Below are 19,617 nucleotides of genomic sequence, written 5' to 3' on the forward strand. Positions count from 1 at the left end.
ACTTTGTTATATACCCTTGGTTGGCAATGACAGAGGTCAAATGTTTTCTGTAAGTCTTCACAAGGTTCACACACTGTTGCTGGTATTTTGGTCCATTCCTCCATGCAGATCTCCTCTAGAGCAGTGATGTTTTGGGGCTGTTGCTGGGCAACATGGACTTTCAACTCCCTCCAAAGATTTTCTATGGGGTTGAGATCTGGAGACTGGCTAGGCCACTCCAGGACCTTGAAATGCTTCTTACGAAGCCACTCCTTCGTTGCCCGGGCGGTGTGTTTGGGATAATTGTCCTGCTGAAAGACCCAGCCACGTTTCATCTTCAATGCCCTTGCTGATGGAAGGAGGTTTTCACTCAAAATCTCACGATACATGGCCACATTCATTCTTTCCTTTACACGGATCAATCGTCCTGGTCCCTTTGCAGAAAAACAGCCCCAAAGCATGATGTTTCCACCCCCATGCTTCACAGTAGGTATGGTGTTCTTCAGATGCAACTCAGCATTCTTTGTCCTCCAAACACAACGAGTTGAGTTTTTACCAAAAAGTCATATTTTGGTTTCATCTGACCATATGACATTCTCCCAATCTTCTTTTGGATCATCCAAATGCTCTCTGGCAAACTTCAGACGGGCCTGGACATGTACTGGCTTAAGCAGGGGGACACGTCTGGCACTGCAGGATTTGAGACCCTGGCGGCGTACGGTGTTATTGATGGTAGGCTTTGTTACTTTGTTCCCAGCTCTCTGCAGGTCATTCACTAGGTCCCCCCGTGTGCTTCTGGGATTTTTGCTCACCGCTCTTGTGATCATTTTGACCCCACGGGGTGAGATCTTGTGTGGGCGAACTTGCACAATTGGTTGCTGACTAAATACTTTTTTGCCCCACTGTATATTATTCATAGCCGTCTATTTACCACCACAAAACGATTCTGGCACTAAAACCGCACTCAACGAGCTAGATAAGACCATAGGCAAACAAGAAAATGCTCACCTAGAAGCTGCGCTCCTAGTGGCCGGGGACTTTAATGCAGGACTTTCATGTGCAACCAGAGGAAAAAATAAATAAAACTCTAGACCACCTTTACTCCACACACAGAGACAAAGCTCTCCCTCGCCCTCCATTTTGTATATCTGATCATAATTATATCCTCCTGATTCCTGCTTATAAACAAAAACTAAAGCAGGAAGTACCAGTGACTTGCTCAATATGGAAGTGGTCCGATGAATCAAATGCTAAGCTACAGGACAGTTTTGCAAGCACAGACTGGACTGCGTTCAGGGATTCATCCAATGACATTGAGGAGTACACCACCTCAGTCACCGGCTTCATCAATAAGTGCATCGACGACGTTGTCCCCACAGTGACTGTACTTACATATCCCAAACAGAAGCCATTGATTACGGGCAACATCCGCACTGAGCTAAAGGGTAGAGTTGCCGTTATCAAGGAGCAGGACACTAATCCGGACGCTTATAAGAAATCCCGCTATGCCCTCAGACGAATCATCAAACAGGCAAAGTGTCAATACAGGACTAAGATTGAATCCTACTGCACCGGCTATTACGACGTACAAAGAGAGACCCAGCAGCGAGGTGCACAGTGACTCGAGCTTACACATTTCTTTAGTAAAATACCGCCATCGTCGTCAAGGCAGAGGTGGTGTAGCCCATGTATCTGATGCTGTCTGGACCAAAAGATTATTGCATGTCATACTATTATTTTGTCCAGACAGCATCAGATACACAGGCTACATATAGTAAGACAGAGGGGGCCGTTTCACTCGCTCGGATGCTTTCTCCAGTGAGATGTTTCAGCCACTTGTGAATTGAAGGAACGTTGGCGGAGGTGCACAGTGCACTGTTATTTTGGATAAATGTTCAAAGGTAACCTACTTTTTGAACTGATTTGTTTGACAAATCACTAAATTCACCCCCTGCAAAAGGCCCTGTGCCTTGTGTGACTCCCCCTTACACAGAGACAAACCTGTGTTGCTCCAAATGTATCGCACCAGTTGACAAACAACAAAATCTCCATCTGGCTATCTTCCCGCTTACCCGAGATCATCTGTATAGTAAGTGCGGTTACAAATGACACAAAGACAAATATGTTAGCTCTGATCAAACCAATGAGTTTCAGGCTCTGCTGAAGGTGTCTTATGCTGAAACGCAAGCCTGTCTGTTTGGTCCCATGAATAAAAACAAAGATCCTTTAGTTTTTTTCTGGGAGAGTCACCTGTTGAAGTGTCATAGGCTAAGGAAAACGTTTTTGGATAATCAAGTTCCTCACTTGTGCGACTGATTCCCCTTCTGTTCAAGCTAGGATGAAGTGCTTTTGGGTAACGCAATAATGACAAGGAGTACAGTGTAATTTGGAGGCGAAAGAAACGCACACCTACTTAGGCGAGGTGCTGGCTAGCGGTGTAGAACACTTGAAAATGTAAAGGAGAACCGCACTCTAGGAGCTCAGATGCAATAATTTAATAACCAACATTCGACAGATGATGGAAGACAGCTTGTCTGTCGAAACGTTGGTTATTAAATTATTGCATCTGAGCTCCTAGAGTGTGCGGCTCTCCTTTCTTTTTCAAGGAGTAGAGTGCATGATGGAAAATTAGACCTTGGCTACAGCACACAGCCGACATTTCTATTCACTTTACACAACATGTTGTTTCTGACATTCAGATCAAATCACATTTACGCTTTAATGATGACTGAATAGTGGGCTCAAAGTACTGTTTTAGCCACAAAAATGTAAGAGATTAAGATTGAACAAATTTAGTCTTTTTCCAGTCAGTATGAGCTTTGTCTACACATACAGTGCATTCGGAAAGTATTCAGACCCCTCACATTTTGTTACGTTACAGCCTTATTCTAATATGGATTAAATCGGGGGGGTTCAAACTATAGCCCATAATGGCAAAGCAGAAACAGGTTTTTATAAATATAAAATAGGTTTTTAATATATTAATAACATTTACATAAGTATTCAGACCCTTAACTCTGTAGTTTGTTGAAGCATCTTTGGCAGCGATTACAGCATTGAGACTTCTTGGCTATAACGCTACAAGCTTAGCAAACCTGTATTTGGGGAGTTTCTCCCATTCTTCTTTGCAGATCCTCTCAAGCTCTGTCAGGTTGGATGGGGAGCTTCGCTGCACAGCTATTTTCAGGTCTCTCCAGAGATGTTTGATCAGGTTCAAGTCCAGGCTCTTGCTGGGCCATTCAAGGACATTCAGAGACCATCCCGAAGCCACTCCTGCGTTGTCGTGGCTGTGTGCTTAGAGTTGTTGTTTCATTGCTCCGTTCACGACACGGTTCTCTCAATCCCGACAAGTCCCTGCCGCTGAAAAACATCCCGACACCATGATGCTGCCACCACCATGCTTCACCGTAGGGATGATGCCAGGTTTCCTCCAGACATCTCACTTGGCATTCAGGCCAAAGAGTTCAATCTTGGTTTCATCAGACCAGAGAATCTTATTTCTCATGGTCTGAGAGTCCTTTAGGTGCCTTTTGGAAAATCCCAAATGTGTTGTGCCTTTACTGAGGAGTGGCTTCCATCTGGCCACTCAACAATAAAGGCCTGAGTGGTCGAGTGATGCAGAGATGGTTGTCCTTCTGGAAAGTCCTCCCATCTCCACAGAGGAACTCTGGAGCTCTGTAAGAGTGTTCACCTCCCTGACCAAGGCCCTTCTCCCCCAATTGCTCAGTTTGGCCAGGCGGCCAGCTCTAGGAAGAGTCTTGGTGGTTCCAAACTTCTTCCATTTAAGAATGATGGAGGCCACTGTGTTCTTGTTGCATACATTTTTTGTACCCTTCCCCAGATATGTGCCTCAACAAAATCCTGCCTCAGAGCTCTACGGACAATTCCTTCGACCTCAAGGCTTGGTTTGTGCTCTGACATGCACCATCAACTGTGGGACCTTATATGTGGTGTGTACCTTTCCAAATCATGTTCAATCAATTGAATTTACCACAGGTGGACTCCAATCAAGTTGTAGAAACATCTCAAGGATGATCAATGGAAACAGGATGCAACAGAGCTCAATTTTGAGTCTCATAGCAAAAGGTCTGAATACTTTTGTAAATGAGGTTTCTGTTATTTTTATTTTAAAAAACTGTTTTAGCTTTGTCATTGTGGGGTGTTGTGTGTAGACTGATGAGGACAATCTTTAATTTAATCCATTTTAGAATAAGGCTGTAACATAATAAAATGTGGAAAATGCAAGGGGTCTGAATACTTTCCGAATGCACTGCATGTTTTCTAAGTGGTGGCTATCCCTATACAGAGCCACACAGCCAGTCCATAATGTTCTCATATAAATCAGCTCACCTGGAGGCAAAAGAAAATAAGTGGAATCTCACTCCGGCTGAGATGAGTTGGCGACAATCACGTTTCTTCTCCTACCTGGAGTTATTGAATTGTTTCTCAGAGAACAGAAGTCTTTGTCAGCATGAAAATGAACGCTCCCAGGCTTGGTACCAGTTACCACTCTGTCATTGGCTTTCCAAAAGCTTCACTAAACACACTGGATGTTGCAAATGAGCTGGTCCACACAATTACCCCATCCATATTTAACAGGCAGGGCTTTGGAAAGATTGATTTTGCTGATGCTACTTTTTGTCTATGCTATTATTTTGTTAGAGCTTAAATCGCAACTTGGCTGTTAGCTGAGTAAACATTTTGCATGAATGTGTGATTAATCCCCTAATAAATGTCAATGTACAAATTGTGAAGTTCATCCCCAAGAAGTAAACTCACTTGTTTTCTACATAGAAGTGAGAATATAGTTACTTTCGCATTATGTTTTAAATTAGCCATATTTCCTCTCACACACAGATGGACAACTTCTCATGATCTTGGTGAATCCTCCCCTTTTAGACAATGACAGAGGAGAAAAGTAAATAGGCACAGTGAATAAGAAAGACCTTCAGCTCTTACCACTGTCCAGGTGGTTAGACTTGATGATTTTCTCAGAGTATTCCGATATACTGGAACATTCAATCTGGGGAAAAAACAAAACAAACATCACTTCAAACATTTTGACACCGATATCACTGATCACCAAGGAAAACTAATTAACTGAAAAATACTTAAGAATGGCACTATAGTGCATCAGATGTGTGGATGACAAATCAAATCAACAATGGTGGAATATGCTGCTCTCTAACTCCGTCCAACAGATGAGTTCTGAGAAAGTAGTTGGCACTGGAAGTCCAGGACTTGAAGAAACTGTTTGTGATGGTAAATAGACAGCTACGAAAACTAGAGATGAAAACTCCCTTGGTAAGAAGTATGGTCTGCAGCTTATAAACGGGGTACTCTAACAAAGGTCAGCAAAAACTTGAGACTTCCTTCATATTATTGATCACACACCAGCTGTTGTTAAATAGACACACCCCACCTCCCTTCGTCTTACCACAGTCTGCAGTCCGGTCTTGATGATAGATAGCAAAAACAGCGAGATGTACAGTTCAAGTCGGAAGAACACATTGAGTCATTAAAACTTGTTTTTCAACCACTCCACAAATTTCTTGTTAAACTGTAGTTTTGGCAAGTTGGTTAGGACATCCACTTTGTGCATGACACAAGTAATTTTTCCCAATAATTGTTTACAGACAGATTATTTCACTTATAATTCACTGTATCACAAGGCCTACCTTCAAACTCAGTGCCTCTTTGCTTGAGATCATGGGAAAATCAAAAGAAATCAGCCAACACCTCAGAAAAAAAATGCTAGACCTCCACAAGTCTGGCTCATCCTTGGGAGCAATTTCCCAACGCCTGAAGGTACCACATTCATCTGTATACACAATAGTACGCAAGTATAAACACCATGGGACCACGCAGCCGTCATACCACTCAGGAAGGAGACGCATTCTGTCTCCTAGAGATGAACGTACTTTGGTGCGTAAAGTGCAAATCAATCCCAGAACAGCAGCAAAAGACCTTGTGAAGATACTAGAGGAAACAGGTACAACGGTATCTATATCCACAGCAAAACGAGTCCTATATCGACATAACCCGAAAGGCCGCTCAGCAAGGGAGAAGCCACTGCTCCAAAACCGTCATAAAAAAGCCAGACTACGGTGTGCAACTGCACATGGGGACAAAGATTGTACTTTTTTGGAGAAAAGTCCTCTGGTCTGATGAAACAAAAATAGAACTGTTTGGCCATAATGACCATCGTTATGTTTGGAGGAAAAAGGGGGAGGCTTGCAAGCCGAAGAACACCATCCCAACCGAGAAGCATGGAGGTGGAAAAATCATGTTGTGGAGTGCTTTGCTGCAGAAGGGACTGGTGCACTTCACAAAATAGATGGAATCATGAGGCAGGAATATTATGTGGATATATTGAAGCAACATCTCATGACATCAGTCAGGAAGTTAAAGCTTGGTCGCAAATGGGTCTTCCAAATGGACAATGACCCCAAGCATACTTCCAAAGTTGTGGCAAAATGGCTTAAGGACAACAAAGTCAAGGTATTGGAGTGGCCATCACAAAGCCCTGACCTCAATCCTATAGAAATTTTGTGGGCGGAACTGAAAAAGCGTGTGCGAGCAAGGAGGCCTACAAACCTGACTCAGTTACACACACTAACCCTTTGACACGTTGCGGCTACTGTCTATTATCTATCCTGTTGCCTAGTCACTTTACCCCTACCTATATGTACACTGAACAACATGTAAAGTCTTGGTCCCATGATTCATGAGCTGAAATAAAAGATCCCAGAAATGTTCCATCAGCACAAAAAGCTTATTTCTCTCACATTTTGTGCACAAATTTGTTTACATCCCTGTTAGTGAGCATTTCTCCTTTGCCAAGATAATCCATCCACCTGACAGGTGTGGTATGTCAAGAAGCTGATTAAACAGCATGATCATTACACAGGTGCACCTTGTGCTGAGGACAAAAGGCCACTCTAAAATATGCAGTTTTGTCACACAACACAATGCAACGATGTTTCAAGTTGAGGGAGCGTGCAATTGGCATGCTGACTGCAGAAATAACCACCAGAGCTAGTGTCAGAAAATGTAATGTTAATTTCTCTACCATAACGCGCCTGTTGGCATGTTGTTGAGCGGTTTGCTGATGTCAACATTGTAAGCAGAGTGCCACATGGTGGCGGTGGGGTTATGGAATGGACAGGCATAAGCTACGGACAACGAACACAATTGCATATTAATCAATGGCAATTTGAATGCACAGAGATACCGTGACAAGATCCTGGAGGCTTGTCGTGCCATTCATCTGCCGCCATCACCTCATGTTTCAGCATGATAATGGACGGCCCCATGTCACAATGACTGGTACACAATTCCTGGAAGCTGAAAATTTTCCGGTGCATACTCTCCAGACATGTCACCCATTGATCATGTTTGGGATGCTCTGGATCAATGTGTTTGGCAACGTGTTCCAGTTCCCGCCAATATCCAGCAACTTCGCACAGCCATTGAAGAGGACTGGGACAAGAACGCACTGTATGTGACCAACAGATGCATATCTGTATTCCCAGTCATGTGAAATCCCTAGATTTGGGCCTAATTAATTTCCTTACAAATGAACTGTAACTCAGTAAAATCTTTGAAATTGTTGCATGTGGCGTTTAGTTTTGTTGAGTATACATCATTACCTCAATTACCTAGTGCCATTGCACATCAACATTACAAGTACATCCTGTATATAGCCATGCTATTTTTACTCATTATTAGTCGTTATTCACTGTATTGTTTCCTTGTGTCACTATTACAATTTAATTTTGTATCTTTACCTTTAACTATGCATTGTTGGAAAAGGATCCATAAGCAAGCATTTCACTGGTAGTCTACACCTGTTGTTTACAAAGCATGACAAATAAAATTTGATTTGAAGTCTTCTTCAGTAGAATTGTAGAAACAAATAACATAAGAGTCTGTCCTTTCCTGTGCTCAGCTGTCAGAGCTGTGTTCTTCAGGTAATGTACAATTTTATTTAACCAGGTGTAACGGATGTGAAATGGCTAGCTCAGTTAGCGGTACGCGCTAAATAGCGTTTCAATCAGTGACGTGACTTGCTCTGAGACGTTGAAGTAGTGGGCATTTGTGGAGCGATGGGTAACGATGCTTCGTGGGTGTCAGTTGTTGATGTGTGCACGGGATCCCTGGTTCGTGCCCGGGTATGGGCGAGGGGACGGTCTAAACGTATACTGTTACACAGGCAAGTCAGTTAAGAACAAATTCTTATTTTCAATGATGGCCTACACCAGCCAAACCTGGACGACACTGGGCCAACTGTGCACTGCCCTATAGGACTCCCAATCACAGCCGGTTGTAATACAGCCTGGATTTGAACCAGGGTGTCTGTAGTGACACATCGAACACTGAGATGCAGTGCCTTAGACTGCTGCTCCACTCGGGAACCCAAGTTCAGCAGGACCTGAAGAACCTCTCGCACACTTGCCTTCTCTATCTCTCTCTCTCTCCCTTTCACACACACACAGAGCACAGCGAGTTAGGCATCTCAATAAAATGTCATATTTTCACACTTTGCTCTCTGCCTGTATAAAAAAGAATCTCTCTGCCTGTATAAAAAAGAATCTCTCCCCCTGTCAGTGGTACTCTGCCTCCCTGTCTGGCTTTCACCATGGCCACACTGTAGGGGGCTGAGGCCCATAGTCTGGAACCCCACCAGGAGAGCCCAACAGCTCCCTATACACGTTTTTCTACAATGAAAGCACTCATCCATCAACTGTGGAGACTTCCATTGAAAGCCTTCACATTAATTAAGCAGGCCCCGGGACACAGTCATACTGATCAATATTGAACTTTAAAAGTGTCAGGATTCTGCAGGTATCGATTTTTCCTCCATGTACGCTCCACAGCCTACTATGGATGTGTATGTCTGAGGTGTACAAGGGGAATCATGCTCTACACCACCCATTTGTTCTCAATCTGTAATGAACTCTGGAAAACAGAGAGGGCAGGGCAACAGGGTGGAGCTGGCTAATGCTTGGGCCCTTCGTAAAGCCAGGGTAGAGGGACCCAGCTGAGGCCTGCTGGGGCTGTCACCTGGGGCATGCCTGGCCCTCTACACCCCAGTGCCCATGGTCATCTGCCAGCCTGCCACCACATCTGTTCCCCAAGGCCTGACCTGCTGTATAACGGCATGTGGAGGAGAGTATGCCATTGATTTGTGTAGCCTGTGTGTGTGTGTGTGTGTGTGTGTGTGTGTGTGTGTGTGTGTGTGGGGGGGGGCACTGATTTCTCCACTTGCCCAAGACGGGGACATTTATCTACCTTCAGTGCCATTCCTGAGTGGGCATTCTCTCCCACAGAGGTCTATATGCCCCTCACATCTCTCAGCTCTCACCGGGGCCAGGAGGCATCACTACCTATCACCCACAGGCAGTCACACAGCTCCTCCTACCTGGAGATAGTCACACAGCTACCTCTTAGGAATAACTTCTACTAGGTAGGCTTTAAGGCAGGCAAACATCTGCATGAGGACTGTTAAACTATTTAGTGTGAAGGACTTACAGTAGCATAGATGTCATCACTGTTGTAGTTGGGTGTGCTTTTTCTGTTAATTAAACTCCTAGACTGTGGCTTATCAGTTCAGCAATGGTGATACAGGATTTTACTCCAATTGTGTGATTTAGAGTCTACCACTGCTTAGGAATGATCCTCCATTTTGATACTGGGATGTCAGGTTTGATGTTCTGTATGAAAGGTCTTTGATCTGTTTTTTATAATAACATTAGATGTTCCTTTTCTCTGTGAAAGATCATCTATCTGACAGGGTGATGTTCTGTATGGAAGAGTTCAGAGTTGGCCTCGAGCCCAGATCTGTTCTCTGGGGTTTGTCTCTCTGGTGGAGTCTAAGTGATGGATCTGATAACGGCATGGCGCCAGAGCTCACAGTGAGAGCATAATAAAACCAAAGATGGGAAATTGCATATAGGTTGCAGTAGAATATAGATGGGAAATCAAAACCAATATAACAGGAAAATAGAATGACGGATGGAACGATATAGTTGCAACTTGCAGGCAGTGAGAAGTTAGTGTTGCACAGCCTCGGTATTGGCAGAACATTTGTCCAAATTCACACACACACACAAAGACAGTCTGGGGAGAGCGAGCAGATTGTCAGGCTAGGTTTCACAGCATTTCCTGATGCTGTCGGTCGCAATGGTTCTGACTGATAACATTCTAGTTTGAGACCAGACAGGGCGCATGGAGGGAGAAAGCTTTTCTTACCCCATACACGTGCTTGGCTCCCGCCTTGGCTGCAAACATGGACAGGATACCAGTCCCACTGCCCACATCAAGGACGATCTTGTCTTTAAAAGCGTGCTTGTTGTGGTACATGGAGTTTCTGTAGGTCAGCGTCCTCACTTCGTCCTTCAGCATCTCCTGCTCAGTGAAAAATGATTGATGTCAGGGTGGGAGATGGTGGGAGATGTCCAAATCTAGATTTAGTGTAGTATGGATAAAAATCATAATTGCACAGGCTATGTAGATATTAATCTACAGTAATCCTACCCTTCTATTTCAGACACACTGGCACACAGTGAAAAACAATGCGTTACTGCATATCCCTCTTAAGTAATTTCAGCCATTCTCTCTGACAGAAACATTTACAAAGCAGAAATTATTAAAACCCATCTGACTTACATTCTAAAAATGTCACAGAACAAACCTCATCTCACAGGTCTAACTTGAAAGATGCTCTGCACCCTTCTGACATCTTCCTCCCTTACTCCCTGAAACACAGTACATCTCTGGGGATGAGATGCACTACTGTGATATGTTCTAAAGTGGGCCAGTCTATTGTGACAAGAACTTTACATAGTCATGTAAAGACACAGTAGGTAAGAAGTGGGCCTGCATTTACATGGTATTGCAAAGTAGGAATAATAATCATCATCATAATAATATAGAGTTGGAAGGCTCATCTAAACTCAAGCAACCCCCCCCCCGTCTAATCTTTTGCTGATCATAGATCAGCATTACCACTTTGAGATGCTTGATACATTACATACAGCCACAAGGCAGCCCTACCTCATGGATGCCAAAGTGGGCGTAGGAGTCAAAGTAGTAGTCCCTGGAGGTCATCTCCTCAGGGTTGAGGAATTTGGCCATCTTTCCCCGGCCAGGGCAGCTGGGCAGGGAGGCAGCGTGGGGCGTATGGGGCGGCTGTGGGACATGGTGGATGGAGGGCACAGGCTTGGGCAGTGAGGTTGGCTGCACGTGCTGAGACTGGATGATGCGGATTGGCTGTGGCTGCTGCTAAGGGTTGGAGAGAATGGTAATACACAATAAAGACTTCATGGGGCAGGGGCAGATAAGTCAAGTCTTCCATAGAGAAACAGTGGGTGAAGGGCATACTGAATGATGATAAAACTCAAAAACCCAATGCATTGACTCTGGAGAACATAACACTGTTTGCATTCATCTCACAATCTGCAGGAAGCTTAGATCGTGCAAACATTTATATTCTTTGCCATTTTCATCTCTCAGCTGCCATTAGCTTTCCCATGGTGCCCCAGAGGTGAGTTCACAGAGCCTATTCTCCTAGACAACGATACCAGTATTGACCAGATGTCTGTACGAAAAAGTATGGAAATGTATGCTCTCACTACTTACTGTAAGTCACTCTGGGTGAGAACGTCTGCTAAATGACTAAAATGTAAATGTTACATTTCTGTCTGTATATCTTTCTGTCTGAGGAAAGCAGAAGATACATAATTCAGGTGTGCCTGTAAAACTCTGATAGTCACCTGCAATGAATGCTGGGAGAGCTGAGAAAAGCCTGTCTGATCAGCCCATAGCTCAGCAGGAGAAAAATGATCCAAAATGATCCCTTCTGGACATATTATCAGAGGACAGAGGGGGGAAAAATCTAATGTGAGCACTCAATCCATGTTCTATTCCTCTGTGCACATACATCTTAAGATTTAGATGTCACTCTCATGGCTGTCAGTGATATTGATCTGGTCTTGTTAAAAACAATAAGTGTTTCTCCTCTGTCTTGTGCTTTCAACAGCCAATCTGACTGTGCAGCTTTGTCTTTGTCCTTGTTTTCTTTGGTAATGGGGATGGTCTAGCAGCAGGGAACTGAGCGGTCATCTATATGGGTACTGCAGTAATCGTTTTTTCACCACAATTTTTTATTCCTCAACTTTTACTCTCAAGCAGAAAATAGTACAATTGCCATGTCAAGCATGTAAATAAAACAGCAGCCTTTAGCCGCTGCCAGTGAATTGCCAAGCTGAGATCCACTGGTATTATCTATTTACTGATGTTCCATCGGGAAATGACACACAATGAGTGCAATTCCCTTCATGTGAAATATGACCGCGCATCCCAAAACAGCAGGGAATATTTTACTCAGGAACATCCACAAAAATATAATAAAACTCCACTACTTTCTATCTGCTAAAGTTCAGTGAGTTGTATTGTCCTGCAATGGACCTCAGACTCTCTGAATGAATGTTAATTGGAGACATTAATTAAATAAATGCTGAGATCCTTCCCTAAATCTGTTAAGTTGCTGTGCTCAACATCAGATGCCTGAGGAGAATGTTCCAGGGTGTATAGAATGACAGAGAAAAAGGTAATTCCACTAAGCACAGACACTCAGAATGCAAGAGCGGAATGATGGGTCCTTTGTGTGAAAGGGGAATGTGCAATCTGATGTTTTTTAAGGTTAAGACACTGTACAGGATGTGTCCCCGTCAACCTCTGTTCACTGACAAGTCAGATTTGGACTTCAACATGTTGTCTTGTTATTTGGGAGGAGCATTATTTTGGCTAGTGTAAACCACAGCCCCTTAATCATCAAGTGACCTCTTCAGTCCTTGGTGTCTGAAGAACAACCACAGTAGACAAATAAATCAGAATGCTGTACAGTACAAATGAAAAACAAGCTGAAACAGAAATAGGTGCATGGCAGATTATGCTGCTCTTCATCAGAATAGACTTGACAAACTCATGACAAACTCCCCATAAAGTAATGACTGATATTGACCATGGTTCCCTAAGAGCAATTCATGCATGAAGGCATCATTGCTCTCAGGGCTAGTCTACCGCATTTGGGGCCCCGGGGCATTAGCCTCGAACACATTTTGTGGGAAGAATTTGCAGTTTTATAATGCTATTCTACACATTCTGTCATGAGATATTGCAGTTTTAAAGCTAAATTCCTGCAATTCTACACTTTTTGCCATGGGTAAGAGAAAAATGTGCTGTTTTATAGCTCATCTCATGCAATTGTTTACATTTTACCATGAGGCTGAGGGAAAATGTTACAGTTTTAAAGATAATGTCCTCCTATTTTACCATGAAGCATAGATCATTTTAAAGTGTTAAAGCCCATTTACTGCAATTGTACACATTTTGCTATCACATGCTATCTGTGGGGTCGGGGGTCCCGGGTCGCGTGCCCTGTTTGCCCGTTCTGTATTCTGGCCCTGGTCAGGGGAGTCTATCACTTTCAGAAGTCAAGAAAACCACTGTGGATCTGGGCTCCTGCCACCACGGCACTCAAACACTTCACATCTAACTTGGCTCATTCCATTACTTCAGGGGAAGGCTCCACTGCCCTCAGATAATGGTCTTAGTCCGCTTACTACACTCTACCTTAGTAATGACAATCGACAGGATGAGGGGTTTGACAATGTTTTTCCCCTGTATTATCCGAGTCTGAAAGAACTTTGTGGATGAATCATTTACAGAAGACCTTTTGAAAAACAGAGTGCCATTCTGCTTCTTATATGTAAGTGTATGTGCCAACATGTCAGCAGAGAGAAGTAGTTTTTGAATAATTGGAAGCAGGAGCACCCAAAGCTATCTGGGATTCTTGGGACATCCCTACAGTTGAACATTTTGGGGAAACTTTCTGTGGAAATCAACAGGAATATGGGAATTAACAGGAACATCTAAGAATTAATGAAAATATATGCAAATTAAGATTAATACCATTTAAATGTAGATGTTTTTTGCATTGGATATATTTACCATATCATATGGAGACAGAAACATAAACCTTTGACCTTATCATAAGTAGACAATTGCAAATGATTAAATCCTTCGAGGAGAAAAAATAAATAAAAAATGTTACTTACGAATTGAACTTGAATTAAATGAGTCTTCAAATGGGATGATTTCACTGAACAACAAAAGAAAGAATATTGAATGATCCCCAATGATCCATCGCATCTCCCGAAAACATTTTCTACATACATCAGTAAAATCATAGTCCAGAAACTAAAGCTTTGGTTGTCTTCCTCTCAGGCTCCCATGTCTTCTCCCTGGACCTCCTCAATGTCCACCTCTTGAACATCAGACTCTGAGGCCTATTCTTCACTGTCACTTTCCAACCTTGTTGAGGATGGCTCGTTGTCAGGCTCAAAAAGTCTCAAATTTTCTCGGATGGCCACCAATATTTCAACCCTTGTATTGGTCAGACTGTTGCGTGCCTTGATGTGTGTCCCCAAACAAGGACCAGTTGCGCTCTGAGGCGGCTGATGTTGGTGGGATTTGGAGAATGGAGGCAACAGGGGAAAGAGCCTCAGATCCACAAAGTCCCTTCCCAGTGCCATGATGTCCTTGAGGAGCAGATTCAATGCATGAGCAGCACAGTCATATGGGTGTGATGTGAGGGTAGGACTCCTCCACTTTAGACCAAGCATCCTTCATGTTCGCAACATTGTCTTTTCACCAGTGCAAATACCTTCTGTGGTCCAAGGTCATTGATGACTTCCTTCAGCTCATCTGCAATGTAGAGACCAGCGTGTCTGTTGTCCCTTGTGTCTGTGCTCTTGTAGAATACTGGTTGAGGGGTGGAGATTATGTAGTTAATTATTCCTTGGCCATGAACATTTGACCACCCATCAGAGATGATTGTAATACAGTCTGCTTTCTCTATGATTTGCTTGACCTTCACTTGAACTCTGCTGAACTCTGCATCCAGCAAATGAGTAGATAAAGCATGTCTGGTTGGAGGGGTGTATGCTAGGCGAAGAACATTCAGAAATCTCTTCCAATACACATTGCCTGTGAGCATCAGAGGTGAACCAGCATACACAGCTCGAGCAAGACATTCATCAGCATTTCTCTGACTACGTTCCACGATTGAGTCAAAAAACTTCTGATTCCAGGAGGACCATGAGCTGTTGCTATCAATAAGGTGTCTGATTAATCATTTTCACCTCGAGTAGAGGGAATTTTGTCAGAGGTTGCTTGTTGTGATGCTTGTTGTGAGCGCTGAGGGAACTTCATGCACTTGGCCAAATTATTCTGCATTAACACTCCTAGGTTAGCAGGCTCAAGCAAGCTAAAACTCACATGGTAGCAAAAAACGAACTAGCAGAACTTCCTAACAAGTTAGAAATGATTTAAACACACTTTGCTGTAGGCTACTATTTAATAGTTAACAAAAAAAATCATGCATGTCACATAAAATATATTCACCCCATCCAGTATTGTAATCAAAACTTACCAGAAAGCATGTAGTCCTTGTCTCAGACAAGTGTAGTAGTGTGGGCTCAATAGCATCTCATTAGTGTGCAAGATCTTGAGAATCAGCTGTACATGTGATGGAAGAGTGCACTGCACATGTGATGGAAGAATGCACTGTGCACGCAGAGGGTTGCAATTCCATTGAATTTGGGATAGTTTAACCAAAATATGCCACAAGACCTAGAATTGTCTTATGTGTATCCCACAAAAAAAGGGTCACTGTTATAAGCTAACTTTTTTGATGAATTTAAGCAAAATTCCCTAAATTCCCAGGCTTCACTTCCATGGAAAATGTCCAGAAAATGTTCAAACCTTTGTTAACTCTTGATATCCCTAAATATCCCTAAACCCTGCCCCAGTAGTAGAAAAGTACCTAATTATCATACTTGAGTAAAAGTGAAGATTCCTTAATAGAAGATGACTCAAGTAAAAGTCACCCAGTAAAATACTACTCGAGTAAAAGTCTAACAGTATTTGGTTTGAAAAAAGTAAATGTAATGGATAAAATATACTTAAGTATCAAAAGTAAAAGTATAAATGCTCTAAAGTTCCTTATATTAAGCTAATCTTTTTAATTCAAAGATAGCTAGGGGCACACTCCAACACACAACAATTTACAAACTAAGCATTTTGCATTTTGTGAGTGCGTCAGATCACAGGCAGTAGGGATGACCAGGGATGTTCTCTTGATTAGTGAGTGAATTTGACCATTTTCCTGTCCTGCTAAGCATTAAAAATGTAAGGAGTACTTCTGGGTGTCAGGGAAAATGTATGGAGTAAAAATCACATTTTATTTAGGAATGTAGTGAAATAAAAGTAGTCAAAATATAAATAGTTAAGTACAAATACCACAGAAAAACGACTTAAGTAGTACTTTAAAGTTTTTTTTACACCACTGCCCTTAACCATTTTAAAATGTCAACTTCATGGGGACTGGGATGTTCCTGAATAGCATGGACCCTGCTCATACTTCTAAAGTGAAACTGATTTCTAGGCTGTCATATTATGCTGAGCAGATTATTTTTATGCTATGCATACAAATATGAGTTATGGACTTCCCAATACCCTATCCAACATTTATTAGAAATATATGCATTTTCCAAACACACTCAGCTAGGTACTGGTGATAAACACACATTACTGATTAAACTAAGGGACCTCTCACTCGTCTGAACGGGATTTTGGCCAGTCAGATTCCTGCTCAAATCTGTTTAAACACTCGCCTAACAATTTAAAAACAAACTAAACACATATGCTGGTTGTAACACTCGTTTTTAGTCGACAATTCGGCGCATGGTCCAGCAATGCAGCTTCAGGACAAGGGAAGACGCACGAGCTCAAATCTTCGCGCCCTAAATCACATCGCTCTGAATCTTTACCTGTGACGGAGTGCGACATTTCTCAGAATAAGAGACAAACAAATAGTTGGTGGCAGACACACGAGTAGGCTATCATTATGATAGCTAGGCTACCATGAAACAGGGTGTCACAAGACTCAATTTATGCTCAGAGAACAATTTGAAGTCACTATTTTATGCTTTGATTAAAATTATATGGCATGAGTGGTGCATGCCACTGTCACCGAAGGGCATTTGGTGCACAAGAGTGGACCCGATGAGTACTAGAAAATACATCTCAGAGGTACCAGCCTACTCTGGATGGGGTTTGCATCCTCGAAATGATAATCAAACCCGACAGCTCATTGCACTAGCCTATTCATCACACATATATTTAGTGTAGCCTACATTAATTTACCGTAACTTGCACACCTACCTCAGTGCTCTCGGACTCCGCCATTTTTCTCCTGAGGAGCATACAGCGGGAGGAGTGTTTCATTCCCATAAGAGCCACAGAGATGGTGTCTCGATATGGATAAAAATAGGATGAAATTGTATATATTTAAGGATTTAGTCGGAGTTCTGTTTGTCAAAAATGTTCCACATCATGACATTTTACAAAATGGCTCTTACAATGCAAAGATGAAAAGAGTACATAAAGTCCCACAATAATAGCAACCCGTTTTAGCAGATAAACGTGTTCTGGAATCCAGAGTGCAAAAGTTACCTATCTCACATGTTGCTTTCTAGGAGAGCATAAGGCAACCACTCTTCACCCTGCAACCTTTGGGCAAAAGGAATCAATTAAACGGCGTTCCATATTCTCCAGCGGTGTACGCTACTCCAGAGCAGGTGCGACGCACACTAGCAGAAATGTTCCCATCACATTTATGAACAAAATTGGTTTCTAAAAATATAATCCAACGTCCCTATTGCTGTGATGTCTTGATCAGGCCTCATAGATGTTCATGTCAGCTCATTTTCCACGAAACTATTGCAAGCATTGCCTATTTAACTAAGCCTATTAATAGCGAAGTAACTTGTCCTCTAATGAGCCCATTTCAGCGCAGGCAGCTCCAAAACGTAGAAGAGCTCACGCTTTGCTTGATCTAATTGCCACTTTGTCGAATTGCAAAGCAGCTTATTATATAAAGTTCAACTTTACTCTGGTTGAATGCGATGATAAGGCAGGAAGCAAGTCTTGATGCTTGGAAGACATGGCACACCACCTCACCGTGCGCGTGTGACATCAGTCCATTCTGCTTGCTTGTCCACCTATTCCTATATTCAGTGAGACGATATGGGAATAGGTGTCTAGTCAGTGAATTTATGCTGCTCCAAAGCCGCGGGAAGAGCACCCCTGAAAAATTAGAATATCTATATTTTTTTATTAAATATATTTACAAAAATATGAATACATTTTTCTTAAATCACAAAAGTAGTGCAGTGGTTCTTTAATATTCCTGTATTAGCAGAAAAAATATTTGTAAATATTTTCAAATTGCCATCGATAAAATGCAATTGTGTTCGTTGTCCTTAGTTTATGCCTGCCCATACCATAATCCCACATTGGGCATTCTGTTCACAACATTGACATAAGCAAACTGCTCGCCCACATGACACCATATACACTGTCTGCCATCTGCCCAGTACAGTTGAAACCGGGATTCATCCATGAAGAGCACACTTCAGAGTGCCAGTGGCCATCAAAGGTAAGCATTTGTCAACTGAAGTCGGTGACTACGCCGACTGCAATCAGGTCAAGACCCTGAAGATGATGACAAGCACGCAGATGAGCTTCCCTGAGAAGGTTTCTGTCACTTTGTGCAGAAATTCTTTGGTTGTCCAATCCCACAGTTTCATTAGCTGTCTGGGTGGCTGGTCTCAGACAATCCCGCAGGTGAAGAAGCCGACTGTGAAGGTCCTGGACTGGCGAGGTTACACGTGGTCTGCGGTTGTGAGGCCAGTTGGACGTACTGCCAAATTTCTAAAAGAACATTGGTAGAAAAATGAACATTCAATTCTCTGGCAACAGCTCTGGTGGACATTCCTGCAGTCAGCATTCCAATTGCATGCTCCCTCAAAACTTGGAGACACATGTGGCATTGTGTTGTGTTGACAAAACGGCACATTTTAGTGTCCTTTTAATGTCCCCAGCACAAGGTGAACCTGTGTAATGACCATGCTGATTAATCAGCTTCTTGATATGCCACATGTATGGATTATTTTGACAAAGGAGAAATGCTCACTAACAGAGATGTTAACAAATTTCTGCACAATATTTGAGAGAAATAAGCTTTTTGTGGGTTTGGAACATATCTGGGATTTTTTATTTCAGCTCATGAATCATGGGACCAACACTTTACAAGTTGAATTAATATTTTTGTTCAATGTAAATACAAGGTACTGTTGTTGGGCTAAGTAAGGGAGGACATAGAGCTTGCCGTCTAATTTTATTTAGCTACCGGTACTTATCTATTCTATTTCTTTGCATGTAGCCTATATATTGTTGTGCTGCTGAGTGCAATTTGACTGAAAGCTGTGTATCATCAGGCAATACCTACTTCCTCTGCCACCCACACCACTCATTGCATTATTCACGGCAGAGGGCAACCACTCACCAGACACACTGCTCAGCAGCTCCAGTGAAGCCCATGCTACAGTACATCCCATCCACTCTCCACAGCCCCTGCACATCATGCATGGAGCTGAGAAATTGCGTACCAAAGCCTGCAAAAACACCATGAATCCCAGATACTGTAAACAACGCATACACGGATGC

General features: G+C 42.7%; 1 protein-coding gene across 2 annotated transcripts in view; it reads right to left on the reverse strand.

The window, feature by feature from the left end:
- Positions 1 to 17,506, reverse strand: part of LOC135509159 (protein arginine N-methyltransferase 8-B) — a 46,875-nt gene extending 29,369 nt beyond the window's left edge. Inside the window, exons 1-4 of one of the 2 annotated variants that reach the window (XM_064929574.1) lie at positions 17,272 to 17,506; positions 11,038 to 11,265; positions 10,234 to 10,389; positions 4,939 to 5,002 (exon numbers count right to left, since the gene is read on the reverse strand). In XM_064929574.1, the coding sequence (XP_064785646.1) occupies positions 4,939 to 5,002; positions 10,234 to 10,389; positions 11,038 to 11,265; positions 17,272 to 17,340 (517 nt within the window). In that variant the 5' untranslated portion in view covers positions 17,341 to 17,506. The remainder of the gene's footprint in view (positions 1 to 4,938; positions 5,003 to 10,233; positions 10,390 to 11,037; positions 11,266 to 17,271) is intronic. The other variant, XM_064929575.1, reaches the window with a different exon arrangement.
- Between the last annotated feature and the right edge of the window lie 2,111 nt (positions 17,507 to 19,617).

This window comes from Oncorhynchus masou, chromosome 22, assembly GCF_036934945.1.
Source record: "Oncorhynchus masou masou isolate Uvic2021 chromosome 22, UVic_Omas_1.1, whole genome shotgun sequence".
NCBI lineage: Eukaryota > Metazoa > Chordata > Actinopteri > Salmoniformes > Salmonidae > Oncorhynchus > Oncorhynchus masou.